The sequence below is a fragment of the Polyodon spathula genome, chromosome 21, assembly GCF_017654505.1.
Source record: "Polyodon spathula isolate WHYD16114869_AA chromosome 21, ASM1765450v1, whole genome shotgun sequence".
Taxonomy (NCBI): Eukaryota; Metazoa; Chordata; class Actinopteri; order Acipenseriformes; family Polyodontidae; genus Polyodon; species Polyodon spathula.
In genome coordinates, this window is record NC_054554.1 from 20105540 (window position 1) to 20126425 (window position 20886).

Sequence of the window (20886 nt, forward strand, 5' to 3'; positions counted from 1 at the left end):
TAGATGTGGTATATGTTTCAAGCCCAGTATCATAGTTAGCATAATTACAGTATCATAGTAGCAAGATTAAAAATAACAAAAACAATTAAAAAACCATTGGTTCAGGTGGGATACAGAAACTGGCAGTCATCTTGAATTTTTAACATAATGACCACAAAAGACCTAGAAAGAACAATAGTAGCATGTTTTTATAGATGACAATGCAGCATCCACTGACAGAGACAATGAGGTGTCATGAATAAATAACTTCTAATAAATACAGAGACAGAGCCACAGGTTCAGCCCAGTGGGCACTTTTATTTATGATATAAATGCCAAGAATGGTAATCCTCATTATACCCACAAGGGTATTCTTCAGCCCACTATCCCAACAAGGACTGTGTGCCTAATTTTTGAGTATTAAACAGAAGGTTTCCCCCACAGTTCCAAGTTTAAAAATAAAAATGCCTTTAAGAAGGACTTTTCAGAAAACAAAAGAAAAATACATAAAGCAAAACAACACTTCTGTGGATTAGCAAGGTGACTTCTAATCAGAGCCTTTGATTTTGTCCGATTTAAAAACATTTCTGTTTTTTTCTACAATAACTTTTCTGTCTGGTCTGTATTTGAATTCAATTGCATTGAAGCATCCACACAAGGATTTAGGAAAGAAGGAAATGTAAGAGTGCAATAGTACAGCATTCACAGCACCTGCAGCAGTGGATAGAACATGTGGAGAGCTAAAACAGTAAAGATAATTTATTTGTAATTGCAAACAGATATGCTGTATAACTTATCTTAAAAAAATCCCTAATGGGCCTCCCCTTTAATAAACGTTGCAGTGTAAATCAATAACTAGAAGAAACAGTTCCCACGTTGTCTGTTATAAGAGTGTGACACTCACATCCTCCCCGATCCAGAAGGCTGGGTAAAGCGGCTGGCTGAAGACGGTGTGAAATGTGTGAAGGTGGTTCAGTTTACTCCCCACCCCGTAGAAGGTTAGGGTGCCTGCCGTGTAGTCCAGAAAGAGGCCAATTCTCTTGTAGTCATGCTCCCCCAGCCGTTCTTCTTTACCATCATGCAATGCAAAGCAGCAGCCTTTACTCAGCTGCAGGCTCCAGGACTCTTTGTTCATACCCAGAAACCACTGTTTGTTCCTCTCCTTCCTCTTGATGGAGCTGTAGGCCACCCCCAGGTAGACCCACGGATGGGAGACTTCTACCTCCCAGTAGTGTTGCCCGCCCTCCAGCCCCTCCGCACACAGCACCTGCCAGCAACAGCCCTCGAAACGGGCCTTGTGTGCAGGGACCTTCTGCACCTCATTTGACCTGTGTTCTGCTTTGTGGTTCTCACATGATAGCCTGATGTAGTTATGGGCTGTGCAGGGGTCAAAGGAAAGTGGGTGGTAATCTGCAACACAAGAAAAATACATAGTAAAGCATGTCTTAGTGGCTCACATATAACCACACCCAGTAATTATGCTGGTAAAGGACCTGCTTGACTGGTGTGGCAAAATCAAAAGCAAATCGCTGCCATGTCAATGATTGTTTTACATAGACACTTACATGCTTGATAGCATTCCCCAATGGGAGACTTGGTGGAGACAGCAGGATTCGCACAGATGTCTTCAGTACACTGCTTTTCCTTTGGAGAGTCTGCAACAATAAAGAGTGAAGAAGGGCTGAGGATATCAAATGGACAAATAACACAAATCTATTAAAGACAGTAAACAGTTGGGAATACAAATCCTAGGTTATAATGAGATTGTATAATGCACTGGTGAGATCGCACTTGGAATACTGTGTCCAATTCTGGTCACCATAGCGCTAAAGAGACATTATGACCCTGGAGAGAATCCAAAGAAGAACAACCAGACTAATCCCAGGGTTTAAAGGATTTAGCTACAGAGATGAATCTATTTAGCCTGGAACAAAGAAATCAGTGGGAATGGCCTCTTCGTTATTTTCAAATGCTCTGATCACCCTCAGAATCACATGAAAGGTTTATATAAACCTGCAAATATGAAGTCACAACATCAAAGGATTTCTAAGATTTGAATCTTTGATAGCTTTGTAAAATAAAAGGATGTATTTTCTTGTACACTACCCATGATTAAACTTAACCAAAAGAATCACAGAATACAGTTCTGTACCATGTATTAAGCCAATGATAAAGCACATGATACACTGAGCTTCCAACTCGCAGGCCCTACCTGGTCTTAAGAAGTTGAAAAGTAACCGCATCATGTGCTTTATTTGCAATAAGCAAGTACTGAGTGCTTTTAAATACCAACAGGCTTTGCCATACCTTGCACTTCTTGTGTGTCAGCAGGAGACGTCACTTTCTGCAAATCCTCCAAAACCAGTTTTGATATCTTGGACACTATGTCAGTCACAGCAGTCACTTTGGCATCTAAATCCAAGGTAACAGTCAATGGAATTTTCATCAAGGGTGGCTGGTCAATGAACTGAGACTCCTGTATGGAATTATGGGAATAATCAGGTCACGGTTTCTGGATTTTATGTTAATACAAATAAAAAAGACTTGAAAGCCATAACGCATTTGAAATATTGCTGTAGTCAAGGCTTACAAGCTTCAGCAAAACCTGACCTGTGTCAGACAATTACATTGGAAGTCCATGATGGTTAATTCACTACAAAATAATTACAAATGCCATAGCGAGAAAATATTTGACATTGGGAATATTTTCAAAGCATTTACTCAGGTGTTAATTTTACAAAACTAGAACCACACAATTGAGTAATAGCATCCCAGTTCTCTTCAGCATACTGAAGGTACAGTACAACCTCGCTATAATGCCCTTCATTATAACGAACCTTCGGCTATAACAAACCTGGGTCCCAAATATATTATATTTTTTTTAAACGTTAATATAAACACACACTGTCAACATACTGGTTTGTAATCATTTCATGTTGCAACAAAGCTGGAAACTATTTTGAAAAAAGCAGTAACACAGGCATATCTCTGTTGTGAATATAGGTTTATAGGTTGGCTCAGCAACCATGAGGCAAAGCAAAACTGATTAAAGAGAAAAAAAACAACAAAAAAACTTGAAGATCTGACGAACTTTTCATGCCGGGTTGTTTTCAAATAAAAAAATCATTTTGGGATTCTTGCATGTTGGATTAAGATTTGGTGCACTTTGAAATTATTCATGTCAGATTGATTTTGAATAAAAGTTCAGCTTCAATTCAGGATTTTTGCTTTTTGTACTGTGTTTTAATTCTTTAAGGAATAGGATAAAGCAAAGGCACAATAATGCATACACGAGACAAACAGGTACATGTAATTCTACTTTTAGTCACAATCTCATCTCATTAACTTACTCCAACAGTTTATCCCAATAGGTTTGTTATAGCAATGGTGTATTGTATTTTTTTCTCATTTTGTAACATTAACATTATTTTTGTCTCCTTTCAATAAATAGGACCTGAACTGAAATCCTGGTCCCCAGTGGTGAAAGGCATGTGTATCTGAGCAAAGAAAAGTTTGGTTGCTTCAGTATACATGAGGTCAGTCCTACGATCAGTCTCTTAACTTTTTTTTAATGTAATCTCTTCTTTTGATAAGTATGTCTGTGACGTTTCCCCACCACCATGTCTGTAAATAAACAAAAAAAGAACTGTAAAAAACCTCCTTAAAAAATCAGTATTACGTTTATCTTTCTCTTCATACACCAGTGGTCCCAAATGTTGCCAAATTACCTGCAGAAATTGAACATTGTCTTGTTTTTTGAGCAGGGCCTCAGTCTGTTCCCGATGCTTCTTCAGTGTCTCAGCACTCTGTTCAAGTTGATGTAGATTCTCCTCAGCCCAACTCAGCTCTCTCCCCTTCTCCTGTTCCACATACTGTGCCATGGCCTCCTGGCACTGCTTCACATTCTGTAGCAGCTTACAGAACTTATTAGACAACCACTCTGCTGTGCGCTCTGACAACTCCTGGGCAGAGTGAAGGGGAGGATCAATCATCTACTAGGAACCGGGTTTGTAAATGTTACGTTCTTATATTTTTATGCTGTTAGTCTAGTTGATCTACTTTAGACTGAACACGTTCATGAGGACTGACTGCAGTATTCTGTGGCATTGTCTGTGGCTTTGAAGAGAGTCCAGCAAAGAACAGGGAAATCCCTGGGCTTAAAGGTATGAGTTACACGGTTGAGAGAACAGAATCTATTCATCCTAGAACTAATTAGGTTAGAATAATTTCTTATTATATTTTTGATAAAGTCTTTAAAAATGTATGGAATGAGTTACCAAAACATGCTGTTGTTCAGATCACTTAGCTACAGCAGTAGGAATAGGCTGAGCTTTGACAGACCTGCTCTCATTTCATAACTGTAATAATAATGTTCTACTGCATCACACATACCAAGTGACGGATGCGATATGTTTTAGTCAAAATGTTGCATGCGTGACTGTGACTACAAAGTTAATTCTATGAGCTAGAAGTATTCTACCCTCCTGCCTACAAAGCAGATCAAGATACATTGGAGTGAACTGTAAAAATACCTTTGCTGTGTCAATGTTTTCCTTCAGCTCTGCAATGTTCCTTTCAGTCAGTTCAATCTGTATGTCCACTTTTTTGCTGTTTTTTATCAGTCTTATCTACAAAAACAAGGAATTTATTACACATAGCATAGACCGTAGACATGTACCAAGACCGGTATCACGTTCAATGTTGTACCGGTCTTGCCAGTCACTCATTCAGAAACCCAGATTTAGAGTAAAATGAAGACCATATATACCACCCAGTCATTCTATATTGCAATAAATGATGCAATTTTAAGTATGACTGTGCAGATATTTAGTGATAAAGGTTTTTGATTAGAGTTAAGTGATCAATAACTATATAACTGTGTTGCACCTATGAAACATAGAGTATGCTAAAAGAATTCTCCAATACAGGCATTTGAACATGGATCGCTATCTACTCAGGGATAGATATTTAGTAGGACAGTAGTCCGGGTAAAAAAAAAAGTGCAACAAGCACCCCATAAGTTTATCCTCAATGACAGTAAAACTACTTGCTCACAAAATATCCTGGTATTCCTGAATAGATAACTATCACCTCTAAAAAAAATTTAAAACAAAAAAAAAAACTAAATAATGTAATATGCAGACTGTCCACAAGTAATCTGGTACCCTAAATATGCCCCACTTGAATAATATATTGTTTCTGTAACCTGTGTAGGTATTTTGTGTGTGTGTGTGTGTGTGTGTGTGTACAAATATAAATTTAAGTACCTTTTGCTGGTATTGATCCCTCCCTATTAATGCCCGTAAGTCTGATAAACCAGTTTAAAAAAGCGTGGACCCTAAAACATGTATTTAAGAACTTCTTCACTGACGTTACAAATGGGGGAGGGGAGCTTCTTTATCTTTCCCATACATATACTGTACCTCTCTGCTTTTTCTCTCGTCCTCCACCAGGAGTGTCTTGTGTGTGCTGCATTCCTTGATGACGCAAGCACAGCAGATGCACATCTTATCCACCTCACAGTAGAGCTCCAGTGCTTTGCCGTGCCGACTGCACAGCCCTGCTGCCGCTCTGCTAATACTAGGAGGCTCTGTGCTTTTCACACTGTCTTCTTTCCGCTTCTTGTCCACCAAGTCGGACAAGTCGATGTTCTTCTTCAGCTCAGGCCTCGATGGGAAGCTTCGGCGGCATTGTGGGCAGGCACTCTCCTTCTCTTCTTTGATAGCCTTGTCCCAGTGCTCAGAAATACACTTCATACAAAAGTTGTGTCCGCAGGGGATGGTAACTGGAGTCCTGTACAGATCCAGGCAGATTGCACAATCCAGGTGGTCCATTGCTGTAAAAAGGCCTTTCCTGACTAAATATGACATATGTAACATGAATACACATAGACTGTGATAAATATACACTAATATCTTATAACAATAAAAAGAAGACATGTTTCAATTTACCACTGGAATTGACCTGAAAGTGATTTGAAATAAGACTTTTTAAAATTTGAAATAAGAATTTCCATCAGCAGCAAATCAAGATCAAATTGATGAAAGTTACCTAATGAGCGTCCAATGCGAACGACAATACAGGTGCATTTTTGTAGGCTGAATATAGGCTATTTTAAACTGTCAGCAAAATACTGGAGGTTGGTGAATTCATTCATAAATGGCAATTATACAAAAATGTGATACAGATGGTCCTTGGCTTTAGTGTAATGTTTGGTTGCAGACTGGATTGTCCATTGAACTAGCGGCAGCCCCAGTTTCATGAGTTTCATGAGAGATGAGTTTTGGAGACTGCTTTCACGGTGCAGATGGAAATGTGGCATAAAATCAATCGACTGGTCGGTTCTAAAGTGGAATTCAGAGGGGTTCCATCTGTGGCCATCACATTATCAGTGGTGTGAATCAAGTTATAGCTACTCTATGTTCTTAATGTGTATCTCAAAAGAACTTTAGTAAACAGAGACGTCGATGGGAGTAGAATGTACTAGATAAAATAAAGTATTTAAAATAATTTACTAAAGTCCTTAACTAGACATCACATACAATATCTTACAAGCTACTGTCCACAATCAAATTAATATATTTTTGTTCACCCTTCCTTTTGCGAAAACAGCAGCCTCTATAGAGCTGTACTCTTCAAGCAGTTGTCGTCCCACAAGTCCCACATGTTACATATATATATATATATATATATATATATATATATTATATATATATATATATATATATATATATATAGATAAAATCAACAAAACTCAATACTCAGCCCAGTGCGATTTTAAATGGCATAAGGAAGTAAGTCAAAATATTTTTATAGCATTGACCCCAACCGAGTAGCACACGCAATCCTTCTTGAGTGACATTAAAAATACAATGCAGCTTGACGTTGCTAAACTAAAAACTCACCTGTAATAACGTCAAACACAAATAATAAAACACCTGTCACAAAGAGAAGTCAGCATTTGCTAGGTATGACATAAACCCATATTTTGGGATGGATACGCATAACAGTCTCGCGTTTTGGTTCGTCCTTGTCTGTCACAGGAATTTGACGTCACCACGTGTGTGTGTGTGTGTGTGTGTGTGTGTGTGTGTGTGTGTGTGTGTGTGTGTGTGGGGGCGGGGGGGAGCGAGAGATGTGATTTCCAGAACCATTCAGTTAAATAGAAAGTGGTGTTTTGCTGAACTAATATAACAAACTGTGGGTGGCTATATAAATTGTCATGTTGACGAATGTAAGAATTGGCTTTCTACGTTTTTTCTTTGAATAGGATATATCTATCATCGTTTGCGTGATTTATTTTAATTGCAAATTTATATCCTGCCCACGGTTACAGTTTAGTTACAGGATTCATTAGTTTATATGTAATGTAATCACAGTTTTACATAGAGACTGTTAATTATCTGCGCCGCTTTGCTTTTTTGTCCGAAATTCTGGCCGATTTGATTTTCAGATAACTCACAAATTCTGGGCAGATTTGGTATTTAGTTAACGTCCCAAATTCTGGACCTGTTTGGTTTTCATATAACGTCCTGAATTCTGGGCGATTTGGTATTAAGACGTCACAAATTCTGGGCCGCCCTGTTTTTCAAATAACTTCTCAAATTGTAGGCCGATTGGGTGTTTAGCTAAAGTCCCAAGTTCTCGATCACTTTGCTTTTCGGAATTCAGCCCAGTTTGTGGGATGTTGTGGTCATCTGACTGCCGAGTTTCTAAGAAATGGATGCTCAGTTTACCATAAAAAGGTGCACGAGAACTGGATCGTGAATTCATTTTAAGAGTAACCCTTCACATGAATCAAAGTTAATGTATGTTTTACTCGTCCCAGAAAACTTTTTTTTTTTTTTTTTTTTTATTAAGAAACTGAAGTAAAATGTAAATGTTAAAACGTATTTCTTATTACAACGAAGAAACTACATTGCACTGAAGAAATAGATACATGCAAATTCATTAAAGCAGTCGTTTTCCCTTAGAAAGGCTAATATTGAAACACATTTTTGAGAAGAAATGTCCACCAGTGTGTTGTAGCGTTTCGGGTTCTTTTCTGGAAAGAACTGAGACTGCAGCCGTGAGCAAATGAAGGCTCAAGCTGTTTATTTTTACAATAATGAATCACAAAATAAAATCATGAAGTGAGGGAAAGGGAACTGGGAGTCGAAAATGAAAATAAATTACTGTAGTAGTTTTTGTTTTACCCAACCCTTCCTCACTCTATCTCCCCTGAACACAACCTGCTCTCAAACCTGTGACCTCCCCAATCGTCCTAGTCTTTTCCTGCACTCCCTTATATGCCCTCATTTCCCCCGACCCCCGGTTTTTCGCAACAAATCCGCACTCCATTTCCCCTTCACAGACATCCACAAATATGCAAACCCTGCACGCACGCACACACCACCATGCAACCCCTGCAGGCACGCACACATCACCATGCAACCCATGTTTCTTAAAAACTGGTTTTAATATTAGCCTTTCTAAAGGAAAACGACTGCTTTAAAAAAAATTGCATATATCTATTTCAGTGCAATGTAGTTTCTTCATTGTAATAAGAAATACTGTTTTTAACATTTATATTTTATTTTTGTTTGTTCATAAAAAAAAAAAAAAAAAAAAAAAAAAAAAAAATATGGGACAAGTAAAACATACATTAACATTGATTCATGCACTTAGTGTTACTTTAAATGAATTCACGATCCAGTTCTCGTGTACTTTTTTTATGGTAAACTGAGCATGCATGATTTAGAAACTCGGCTGTCAGCTAATCAGAATATCATATATATATATATATATATATATATATATATATATATATATATATATATATATATATATATATATATATATATATGCAATTTAAATAAGTCACGCAAACGATTATAGTGGTATTTGAAAGAAAAAAAGTAGATCACCACAGAAAGCCAACATTCCTGCATAACATGACAATTTATATAAATAGTCGCCCACAGTTTGTTATATTAGCAAAATACCACTTTACATATTTAATTGAAAGGTTTTTAAAAGCAGATCTCTCTCTCTCGCTGTCTCTACGATCACAATGTCTCCAAGCTTTCCCGGCTCGTGTTGAGGTCATATTCCTGTGACAGACAAGGACCAATCAAAACTCAAGACTGTTATGCAGTTCCATCCCAAAACCGGGCCTGTATCATACAGCCGAACATTCTTCCTGTGCTGAAGCGTGTTATGCATTTATGGGAGAGGCTCGTCTAGTATTTAAATAAGCAGTATTATTAATGTAACCAACGTCTTTCTTACTTTTCATGTACTTATTGTATTTTTATTTTTGAACCCCGGGCATTACACTTCAAATTATCACTCTCAAAAAACACAAACTTCTACCAAATTTCTTATCCTGACCTTAATATAAATTACAACAATTTAAACTTCTTGTTAAGATATACCTATATTTAAATATACAATATATTTTTATAAATTATAGTATATATATATACTATATGATTTAAGGTATCTTAAATATATCATAGATATTATTTTTAATGACCTATTACAGCTTAAAGGACACAAACATTTACAGAATTTCTATTTTTGGGTGTGTTAAGTGCACACAATTCACGTGTACATGTCGACTAGGGAAAAAAAAAACAAAAAAAAAAAAAAGCGTTTGTTTGATGACATCAGACTGCGGGGTGTGTCATTGGAAAGATGGCAGCGCCCTTGATACGGGGAGTAACTTTGCGGGTCCGGGCTGAATTTCGGGTAACTTGGATATATCGAGGGTTCGGCACTTCAGGTATAGCAAGATCAAACAAGGGATGTTACTTAGCCGAGACGGGCTGCAAATTATTAGAACAAGGCAACCTTATAACGACGCATCTGTAGCACCATGTTTACAAAACTACACAGTACACTAATCTACCAACTGTGCTAGTCAATTGGTTTGTTAGGAATATAATTCTACATTGTATGTTATTAAAAAGGCGTTCTCTTTCTTTCTAAATGTAATTTTAAGTTGACTCTCTCACACACACACATTATATATATAGTATTACAACATGTACACAGCATTTGCTGCCACTAGTGCACAGCAAAGGATTTGGTGAATGTGCACAGCTGCAATAAAAACAAGAAAGATATGGAAGATTTAAGAGTACGTTGCCATACACTTTTAAATAAAACCTATCTAATTGTTATCATTATTAGCTATCATAGTTATTTAATTTACTCGAACATTTTTTTAACATGATATTGATCGTTTTTTGGAATCCTTGTATCTCCTATTAGTTGTATGATTTCCAATAGTACCGTATTCGAAACAAATGACTTGATTGGGTTAAAAGATTCGATTTTAACGAAACTGTAACTGTTAGTTTTGTGACCAAACAAATGTAGCTAATTATACCAGAATGCATAGTGTATAAATCAATCGTAATGCATGCAATATCCGTGAATGCAAAACTTAAATAGCTGTTTTATGACTGATTTGTATTAAATGTCTTATTTACTTTGTGTTCAATAAATGTACTGTAGGTATGTTTTCCGGTTTACAATATGTGTACAAATTGATGTAATGCAAGTAAATAGGCTTTAATATTTTACTTTTTGATCTTTAATTACACATTTTCAAATCGGTTTAATTTTGCCAGTTGAAAAAATTCTTATTCTTGATGTATAGATTAAGAGTTTTTTTGTTTCAAAACTGTTAGAAATTGTGCTGTCTTGCAACTTCTAAAAATTTGAATTGCATATTATTAAATGCTTATATATTTAATTCTACTGCTTTAATGTTTGACATTAGTATGCATTCTGTAGTGTGTATTTGTTTTTGTGTGCTTCATAATTGATGACTTTTATCAAGCATATGCACTAGATGACCATATTTCAATTAAATGCAACAATTAAATTTGTGCATAGTTGACTGAACAGCTGGAATTAGTTTTGTCTGGCTTTTTTGAGCTTGTTGGATGCTATCAGCAGCTGTGTGAACAAACTATTTAATATAATATGCTGTCTCCCTTGTGTCCAGGGGTGCTTTGTTTTTGATAACAAAAACTCCCATTTCTGAACCAGTACACTTTGTAATTGTTAGGTCTGATAATACATTAACTGACAGAATCTGAATGTGTTGGATTTTTAGAGCAACATCCCTGAGAGGTCAAGGGACGCACACTTCAGGTAGCCATTGAACTCCAGAATGGGGAAATACAAGATATAGTTGAAGGTCCATCAACTTCAATTAGTTGCTGTGCTTTTCAGTCAGATCAGAGCAGTTTCCATGGGGTGTGGAAGTTGAGTCATACAGTCGGGACTGTGAGACTCTGACTCCTGCAGGGCTGGTCTCCAGAGGACAGTAGCTTGATGGGCTTCTGGGTGCTAAGAGTTAATTGATTTAGTTGTGAGATTGGAGGACAGCCATTATTATTATTACATTTGTAATTAAGCAGTATCAGTTTTGAATTAGGCTTCCAAAGGGTGTACAAGTATTTCTGTTTTTAATGTTTATAATAGTAATAACAACATCCATTTTTGTACTTTCCAAAGTAAGTTTTTATCACTGTATTATCCATGGATATGTGTCACTGTTGCAGACCAGACCAAACTACATCACTTGCTGAGGCTTTGCTGCACATAGATTGGCTGGTGTGAATGTACCACTGGTGTGGATGATAATTTTATTTAAATAAATGTGTGTTTAATTTTAGCTACATGTTGCAGAAGGGTAGCCCCGCTGGGTCCGATGCCCAACATGGACATTGATATGAAAAACCTTGATGACCTGGAGAAATACCGCAGCTACACTCGATATCTGAAGGTGGCAGGGGAGGAGAGCAGAAAAGTGCACTGGTGGAAAACCTACAGACAATATCTCAATCAGGATGAGGGTGAGTCTGCAATACAGCATGTGTGGGTGGGGGGATCGGTACAGATGATTACCAAACAGAACTGTAAGGTGTATCCATAAACTAAACCGTTCATAACATCAATGTGACACCTGAAAGTGGTCCTGTACTTGCCTGCGACCAATCATCCCACTACTGTGAGTGCCTCCAGAATGATTGTACCCCAGGGCTGTTGCTAGTGGATAAGGGGTTTGAATGACTGTATGACACATCCTCATGTTATCCAGAGAAGAGTGAGAGGATTGACATTGGCCTGCCCAGCCACCGGGCTCCCCGAATCAAGGAAGTGAAAGAGAGGAAGAGGATGATGAGAGAGAACCACAAGAACAGCGAGATGGAGAGGGCCACACGCCTTCGCACACGTACGTTAATCAGCAAGAATGTACTCTTGGTAGCAGAATGGTATCCACAATAGAGCGCTTGGAAGAAGTGCACATAGCCAAATTAGCACATTATTATTATTATTATTACACTTCCCATTGTTTGTGTTTTTTTAACATGAGTGTTAACTTGCTTGGTTTTCTAGCTTATCTTAAATTTGTATGTCGAGGGAAAAAAAAACAGTAAATGGAGATATGCACCACCTCCAGAGATTGTTTTTTCTCAAAATTCAGCCTAAATGTCTTGCACACGTCATAGCAAACATGTATTTTCATTTTAAAACAGACATTTGGTACTAAACTCAAGTTCATGTTTTGTGCTTCCCTGGCCTTCCAGGAAGTCTGTTACAGCCTTGCCTTTGTTCACTTCACCCCAGTAGTGTCTTCTGGGAGAAAGCATGTCGCTGGCTAAAAGCATGTTCGTCAATAGGGGAGCTGTTAACTGGTTATTGACAGGAAACAAACCAGTGAAATGACCCAGAAAAGGCAAGACTGGCCAAAAGTCTGCAGGTAGCTTGTGTTCTAAAATGAAAATATGTGTGTTTGTTTTTCAAAACTGGCACAGAGAATTAATGGAGGTGTTTTGTTAGTTACACATGCTTTAAGCTGCTTTGTGTTTCAGTGTCGATACCCCTGGATGAAGTGAAGGCTGAGTGGGAGAGAACCAGTGGTCCCTATGATATACAGAAAGTGGCAGAGCATTATGGGGTGTATCAAGACCTCTTCCACGGCGCCACCTTCGTCCCACGGATTGTACTTCGGGTCCAGTACAGCCTAGATGAGGAGCACAGTCTGCCGGTGCATCGTGGGAATGTGGTTACCCCCTTCGAGGTATGCCAGAGTGGGCAGTCCTGTGTTCTGTATTCAACATCCAGAAGAAAAATAATATTCACGTCCCCAACTTCACTAGTTTATTACAACTTTATTTGAATTTATCTCTATTAAACCTAATGTGGGTGCTTATGCATTGCACTACAGTAGGTACATGCACAAATAGAGCACCAAACATTAAAAAAATATGATTTTGTATTTTATTTTTACTATTATTATTTCTACTACTACTACTATTTTTATTCTTACTATTTTTAAAGATTACTAGCGGTAATTAACAATTCATTGAGAGAATTCAGGATTTTGCCAAGGATAGCCTCATAAACAATTATGTACCAGGCAATCTTCGCAAAGAGAAAAAAGTCAGACCAGCCAATATACTGTACAAATCACAATGATTAACAGAATATATAAATTCACGCTGCTGCTGCTGCTGCTGCTGAATCAGATACTCCAATTGTGTTTTATCTTAGGCCACTTCACAACCAGAAGTAACCTTTGAGGCTGAGGAGAGTTCCTTGTGGACCTTGTTGCTCACAAACCCAGGTAGGTGTAGCAATGACAATTCTCTAAATTTTTAATACCTTGAACAGAGATATAGTACAGTCACCACCACTTACAGCGTACAGTGTTATTTCGGGCAGCGGTTTATATCGGACAAGTAGCGTTTGCCTTTGCCATTCTCATAGATTTCAATAACAAACAGAAAGGGCGGGGGGGGGGGGGGTTAGGGTTAGGGTTAGGGTTAGGATTTGTTTTAAATAAATGTGCCTTTTTTCAATTTTCCAATTTGCCAGAAATGCTAACTTACTAACAAAATATTTAATGCTGGAACACAATTTTGTACTTTTTTTTTACTACAAATGTATGCCTTTTCATCTTTTTAAGACGGACATTTGAGAGACAATGACGCAGAATATGTCCACTGGATTGTGTAAGTATTGAGCCATTTTTGCATTTGTGGAAGTGAGGTAGATGGTGATATCTTTTCATCATTAAAAAGATGCAACTTTTGGGTTGTATATTACCAGGGGTTCAAATAAGCAGTCCACAGGCCCGCATATGGACGTCATAACGTAGATTGTGATTAGAAATGTGGACTATGAATTGTTGAAAGAAATGAACAATCCTCGTTCCACAGTAAGACTACAATGATATTTAGATTTGAATTGTATTCAAAGAGCGATCTTTAATGTTCTAGCAAAGAAAGTACTGCCAACAACCACAGCTCAGCGAATGGCTATCCCTCCTGTACAAAGCAGACAGGGTTTACAGATGTGCAAGAGAGAGTTTGATACTTAAATACCTCGTCACAGGGGGGGAAAAAGGTTAAATGTTTATTGCTATCTTCAGTCATACGCCTAGTCCTGTCGCAGCCCTTGTGAAGTCCTACTGTTGTTTACATTTGCCTTGCCAGCACTGCTGCAAAACAAATTCATTCATATAAACACCTTCGCATTGGAATGTTTTTTTAAGTATGATTACGTTAGACATGGCAATTATATCTTATTTTATATTAATCTTAATGCAAACTAAATCAATTCTGACAGTTCGCATGTGAGAACTGCCCAGTTATTTTTATCTGAACCCCTAATTAATACAGTTAATCCACAGAAGCCATTCCTTTTGAAGCCATTAGTGTGGATGCTCTTGGCTTGACTCTCCCAAGGCCACAATGTGGTGTCTTTTGATGACCTTTGACCCCCTCTCCACAGTGGAAACATTCCTGGGAATGCAGTTCAGTCTGGAGAACAGATCTGTCACTATTTGCCACCGTTTCCAGCAAAAGGAACTGGATACCACAGGTTTATATTCATCCTGTTTAAGCAGGAGCGGCCAATTGATTTTACAGAGGACTGCTTACCATCACCCTGGTAAGGAACTTTGTGTTTGTCAGTGTTTTCAGTGGCAGATAAGTATGTTTCTGACATATTTGCTATCATTCTCCACATAATACAAAATTATATAAAATGCTAAATAATCAATAATCACATACCTTGTTGTTTGATGTACTCTCTCTTTTCTAAATCAGCATTAGACATATTGTAAATTTAGTATTATGATCACAACATAAAATGATTAATTGTGAGACTGACTGATACTCAATAGGAATGGGTGCACTAGCTACCAGTGGCACACGTGCCTATTATACACATCCAAAATCTCCTGCTGGTGCCTAGGTGTTCCAGGAGATGCTGGCTTTCAGATTTCCAGATTCTAAACAGACAGACAGGGTCTGCTATCACAGGTCACAGGACAATTGTCACCCCGAGCCAGCTCTTGGAATGGAGTACATTTTCCAAATTTAAATTCATTAAGTAATTGAGTTTTCAGTCAGCTTGAAAGACTTCAGCTAACTCATCGCACAAGGTTTAACTGACTGAAGGTGGCAGACATATCACTTTTTTGGTATAAATTAAATTCCCTATGTATTTGTAAATATCTAACGGTATTCAGTGTTATCTTCTCTCCAAAAACAGGTTATTAGCTGTCAGGCTGCAAGACAGTGCTGTAGAAAGAACTCCTTTTAATTTGATTTGCACTCTCAATTATATATTTCTTTCTTTGAGACAAACAACTGAGGAGTAAACCACACAACAGTTATATCTTTGTGAATTTTATCAAGTAAGTTAGAAAATAGATACGTTACAAAAGTGGAAAATAATCATGTCAAATAAATCAATACATTGTTTCAGCAATCAGTAATGTTCACATATGTCAGCTTCATTGTAAATATAAAAATACATGGAAACGAATGTATTCATCAATTTCTAATTTGTCCTTCTATAGAAAATATTATTTCAGCCCTTCTTAAATGAAACAGCATCATAATTAGGGCTTCTGACTTTCAGTTTTAACCAATAAAACCCGATAAAACAACCCTGATACAAAAAAAAAAAAAAAAAAAGAAATCGGTGGATAGCCAATAAACACCAGAAAAACTGTGGAAATAAAACCTACTACAAAAATAATAGTAAATACATTTCCCAGTGCTGCTGGGCAATGTCCCGCCTTCCTGACTTGCACCTATCATTGATTCCTTCTGAATTCTTTAAACCCGGCCCAACTACAGAGTGACAGCACATTCTATTGGAGACTCCGCCTGCGAGATTTAAAACAAGATACAATCAGGATGGAGGCTTGTTGGTATGATACAGAGGATTTGAAACAGAATTGTGGCAAAATGTAAAAAAAATGCCTACACACAAAAATCCCAGAAGAATGTGCCGGTGTCCATAGGGATTTCATTGTGGAAGACAGTAAAGGAAAGAAGGTACAACTTAAGTGTGCAAGTACTGTCGAGTTACTGCTATACATATTTTGACAGAAAAAAACATTTGGAAAGTCCGAAAACACGAATTTCATATAGTATATCAAAAACGAAAGCCCGCCAAAAAAAAACGATTTACATAAAACGCGAAAACAGCTAAAAATAAGCACCGAAAAATACAATGAAAAACAGAAGCCCTAATCATAATATACCCCTTTTACCTTTCACAAGTATCAGCCCTTCTGCAATGATACATTTATTACATTCCTCAGGTATGTTTTCTTTAACTGTTCTCTGTTCTTTTATGTTAATGGAGAATACTCAATTTGTTTAGCTGTGTTGATGGATTGTGTGATGTCTTTGTTGGGTGTTGTCTTCTAGGCCTGTTTAATGAAACTCTGCTTCACATTGATATGACCAGTCTGGCCGGCCAAATCAGTTAATTAATTCACAGATTTGATTAACTTTTCTTTTCTTCAGTGGAGAGCCAGGTTAATATAGTTCCTTTTAAAGTCCTTTTAACAGTGTTCAGGCTTTCTTCTAAATGTATTCAATTCTTTGGGGTGCTTTGATTTTGTTCAGAGTGCAGTTGACAGACTGACATGTATTTTTCAAAGTCTAAAGGTTCCTCTATATTGGCTGTATTGCTTTTAAGCAACCATATTTGCATTGGTATCTCCAGGTGGAGTGTATTGTATTTAATGTTTTACTTCTTCGCAGTCACAGCTTGGAATCCAGGACATTTCAGACATTTGATTTCTATAGAAAGCACCAGGACCACATGACTCCAGCAGGATTGGCCTTCTTTCAGAGCCAGTGGGACAATTCAGTCACACACACCTTTCACCAGCTGCTCAGTAAGAACGCTATGACTTATAATTCTAATAGGTGATCATTTAGAGGGAGCTGTACCAAGGCAAAATGAAATACCAATAGACCTGGCCACAAAGTGGAATGATCTCTATTCAATGAAATAAAACAGTGTATTCAAATTAAAAGTGATTAGATAATTTATAAAGGTCTGAAAGTTTTCTATTGCTCTGATTGCTTTAGTCCTTGATGTAGTTTGAGCTTTTAGATGATCCTACTGCTCCTTTACAGTTTGTTTTCAATATGAAGGAAGTATAATAACATGCAGAACAATTACAGATATGCACTTCTAATACGTGTAACAAGCGAAAAGAACCCTCACATTCACTACATGTAAACTGTGCTTACCTGTGTTCTGTGTTTACCTGATACAATTACTATGTATATAAGGTGTGCATTAATACAACATGCAAAGCCAGTCGGAGCACAGATAGCCATTGAATTAAAAGTAACTGCTATCTTTAATATAAAAAAATATACATAAAGAGAGACCTATATTGGTTCCCTATGTAGTCAAAGTGCTAGTTATGTAAATGATGAAGCAGTGATTTAAATATGAGATGCATTTAGCCAATCAGCTTCCAGCTCCAGTGGCCATATATCGGACAGTAAATGTCTGCTGTGTCATCAATAGGTGTAAGTTTGTTGGTGTCCACTGTCATCTCAACTGTCTCTTATTGAAGTTCACAGCAGCAACGTTTAGCATCAGAGCTGCTACTGCTACATTTTTTTTTTTTTTTTTTTTTAATTAAACTTCTTAGGGCTAATCACATTTTTAATCATGTAAATTTGTCAGGTTTCTGAAAAATGGTATATTGGTAAGTCTTTGTTTATGAAGAATGTATTTTTTTTGTAATTAAGAATTATATATATTTTTTATTGCAATACTTTCCTCTCTGACAACAACAATTTACATATTTTAAACCAATTTTTTTCAACAGATATGAAGGAACCAGTGTTTGAATATGATAGGCCTCCAGTGTATCACCCTCCACAGAAGAAATACCCACATGGCGAGCCAGTGAGGTACCTGGACAGGTATAGGGACAGCCAGGAAACCACATATGGCATCTATTAATCTGGGCAGTGTTACACTACGATTCTACTGGACACTGCTAGATTTTCATATCATGTAGCAGTACTGAAAAATAATACATTTTAGAAAAAATGATATGTATATATACATGTTCTTCTATGCATGTACCATTGAAGAACTCTCCAGACTTCCAAACCACACATTTACAATACAAAATGAGCTGCTCTGATTTCAACAACAAACTGACTCCAGTTCTGTTACAATTCACAACCTCACAATTTCAAACGTCATACACAAAGAGAAGGAGATGTGACACCTTTTTATTGGACTAACTAAATAATAATTATTCACAGGCTTTCAAGACCTCAAAGGTCTCTTCTTCAGATGAAAGTAGGAAAGAGAGATTGATGTTTGCAATCTCCAACATAATGCACGGTCATTACGTTTTGAGAACAGCAACAATTCCTAGCATACTTAAGTTTCCACCACCAGTATCCACCTTGTGTCTCCCCATTTACTTACACCTTTATTTAATATAAATAGTTATTTTCACTCTACATATACCACCTCATGTGACTAGTTATAGTTATAAATATGGTTTATCTTTTTTTTCTTGTCATTACAATCCAGTTTGATGTGCAGTATACGGATAGGGTATAAGTGCAGCTTCCTTTTAATTAAAAAAAATAAAAATAAATGTAATTGGGTTGCCAGGGTATGGGGCCAGCACTAACCACAATAAAAAAAAATATCTCACCAAAAACACATAGCTTGCCTTATAACTAGGGCTGTTCTTTTTGGTCGCCTGATGCTCTTTTAAAGATATTATGAGCTGACTCTGTTTCTTAATTAAACTCTTGGAAAAGTGTTCATTGTGAAACAAGTTCACTTTTGTTTTAATCTCCGGTAACTTGAATGAGACTCTGATTCTGCTTCATTGATAATGTAAAAAGATAATTAAAAAGCCAGCTCCTATTTCTTATTCAAAACGAACACAAAAAGTGAGTTCAGTTAAATTGCTTTTCCCAGATTTAAAATCTTAATGACTCATTGCAAAAATCTTATAACTTGTTTTGCAATTAAGTTTCCTCTTAATTGTGATTTAATTAAATCAATTTAACTTTACTCTGTGTTTGCATTCAGTTTGAATGAAAACAATAAGGAGCAAATTTTTTTTCAATTTTTTTTTTTCAATTTTTTTTACATTATCAATGAAACAGAGTCATAGTCTCAGGAGAGAAAACTAACATGAACTTGTTTTACAATCAAACTTTTTCCAAGAGTTTAATCAAATGGTGTTGGCTCAAAAAAAAAAAAAAAAAAAAAAAGGGACGTCACGCAATCAAAAATAAAAAACGAAACCGTTTTGATAAATATATTACTTGGTGTATTTCTTGTAGTGCTGCTACATGCTTGAGTAGATGTGAGCAGGGTGAACTTTCTGAATTAAATTTTCTTTTTTTTTTTTTTTTTTTTTACATCACATTACCAGTTTTGTATTACACAATAAACACTCATCTGGGAACAGTCTTGTCTGTCTTTTCAAAGCATGTTCAGTATAAACAGCCATCTATATTCTTTCTAACTATGAAAAAATAATCGTTCAGCACAGCATGATATTCATCCAGGGAAATAACTGATCCTGCGCTTAGTTGTACATTTTCTTACCAATCACTTAGTAGGGGTTTGCGGGCTTCAGACTCTTTTTGGGGGATTCCTCAGGGAGTGTTGCATTGGGGCTGGTTAGGGAGGCAACACTGGAAGGGACTCCTCATCATTCTACAGTGAACCCTGCTTGCCAGGTGCCCAGTGAGCTCGGGTAGTCACCTGCAGGGCTAGGCTTTGTCCTTCAGAAGTCGGTAGCTTGCTGACATCCACTCTTGGAGTTCCTGCATGAAAAAGAAAGCTGGCTTGGTCGTGGGATCGAAGGACGCCAACTGAACCTTCGGATCTCCTGAGCGGTGTGGGGAATTGCTGCGCTGTATGTAGGTAATGGGTGAACTTGGCATAATCAGTGATTTATATCCTATAAACTGTTAACTGCCCCCTGCTGGACATAGTTGCTTAAACTGGTTTTGCAGAGCCAGTATAAGGCCTGGACTCATTGAGCGATGGTGATGTTGACGAAGGCTCTACCGTGTGGTAGTGACTGGAGTTCTGCATCCTGATCCGAAGGTGAGGGCGGTAATGAAAGTCAAGGTCAACTACCACACGGTAGAGCCTTCATTGAGAGGGCACCATCACTATTAGAAAACTTTTTCTCATTATTGTCTTAAAAGCACACTTTAAAACCTACACTTACCTTTATCAGCCATGATCAATCAAGAGCAAATGTATTGTAGGTAGCACACTGATCTCTTTGAAAACCAATCCAGCACCATTTGTTGTTAAAGCACACTGAACTGATGACACTGTCCCCCTTTTCAATATTCTTATTTAGAAAGTAGTTACCTCGTGTAAGAATAGATATAATCAACCAGAGTGTGTGACAAAGCAAGTGAGCCCACAATGGAACATATATGGGCAGCTATACTTCGCTTTTTGTGGGATTAAGACTTTGTCACTCCCTGATCACCCCACCATTTAATAATAATAAAAAAAAAAAAAAAATTATAATTGACTTCAATCTATAATGAGCCTGCGGTT

General features: G+C 37.2%; 2 protein-coding genes across 5 annotated transcripts; one reads left to right on the plus strand and one right to left on the minus strand.

Moving 5' to 3' along the window:
* Positions 1-272: 272 nt before the first annotated feature.
* Positions 273-7010, minus strand: LOC121296421 (tripartite motif-containing protein 65-like). 3 transcript variants are annotated; one of them, XM_041221981.1, is made up of 7 exons: positions 6885-7010; positions 5403-5815; positions 4512-4607; positions 3708-3941; positions 2287-2455; positions 1545-1634; positions 273-1389 (listed from the first exon to the last, which is right to left on the minus strand). In XM_041221981.1, exons 2-7 carry the CDS (start codon positions 5811-5813, stop codon positions 863-865), a joined length of 1527 nt encoding a protein of 508 aa, XP_041077915.1. In that variant the 5' UTR covers positions 5814-5815; positions 6885-7010; the 3' UTR covers positions 273-862. The 3 variants fall into 3 exon arrangements, with proteins under 3 accessions (XP_041077915.1, XP_041077914.1, XP_041077913.1); XM_041221980.1 differs by having other exon boundaries at positions 5403-5836; XM_041221979.1 differs by lacking the exon at positions 6885-7010 and having other exon boundaries at positions 5403-6614.
* Positions 7011-9647: 2637 nt separating this feature from the next.
* Positions 9648-19765, plus strand: LOC121296593 (39S ribosomal protein L38, mitochondrial-like). Of its 2 annotated transcripts, XM_041222306.1 has the most exons (9): positions 9648-9745; positions 11655-11834; positions 12080-12214; positions 12855-13063; positions 13537-13609; positions 13952-13997; positions 14779-14937; positions 17055-17191; positions 18146-19765. In XM_041222306.1, exons 1-9 carry the CDS (start codon positions 9658-9660, stop codon positions 18280-18282), a joined length of 1164 nt encoding a protein of 387 aa, XP_041078240.1. In that variant the 5' UTR covers positions 9648-9657; the 3' UTR covers positions 18283-19765. The 2 variants fall into 2 exon arrangements, with proteins under 2 accessions (XP_041078240.1, XP_041078241.1); XM_041222307.1 differs by lacking the exon at positions 12080-12214.
* The last annotated feature ends 1121 nt before the right edge of the window (positions 19766-20886 follow it).

Coding starts and splice junctions, on each gene's coding strand:
- LOC121296421 (XM_041221979.1), bottom strand. CDS start 5,918: ATGTCTTCTTTTTATTGTTATAAGATATTAGTGTATATTTATCACAGT. Junction 3,942..4,511: donor AAAACATTGACACAGCAAAG/GTATTTTTACAG, acceptor CACTCTGCCCAG/GAGTTGTCAGAGCGCACAGC. Junction 2,456..3,707: donor ACAATGTTCAATTTCTGCAG/GTAATTTGGCAA, acceptor AATTCCATACAG/GAGTCTCAGTTCATTGACCA.
- LOC121296593 (XM_041222306.1), top strand. CDS start 9,658: ATGGCAGCGCCCTTGATACGGGGAGTAACTTTGCGGGTCCGGGCTGAA. Junction 11,835..12,079: donor ATATCTCAATCAGGATGAGG/GTGAGTCTGCAA, acceptor CATGTTATCCAG/AGAAGAGTGAGAGGATTGAC. Junction 13,064..13,536: donor ATGTGGTTACCCCCTTCGAG/GTATGCCAGAGT, acceptor GTTTTATCTTAG/GCCACTTCACAACCAGAAGT.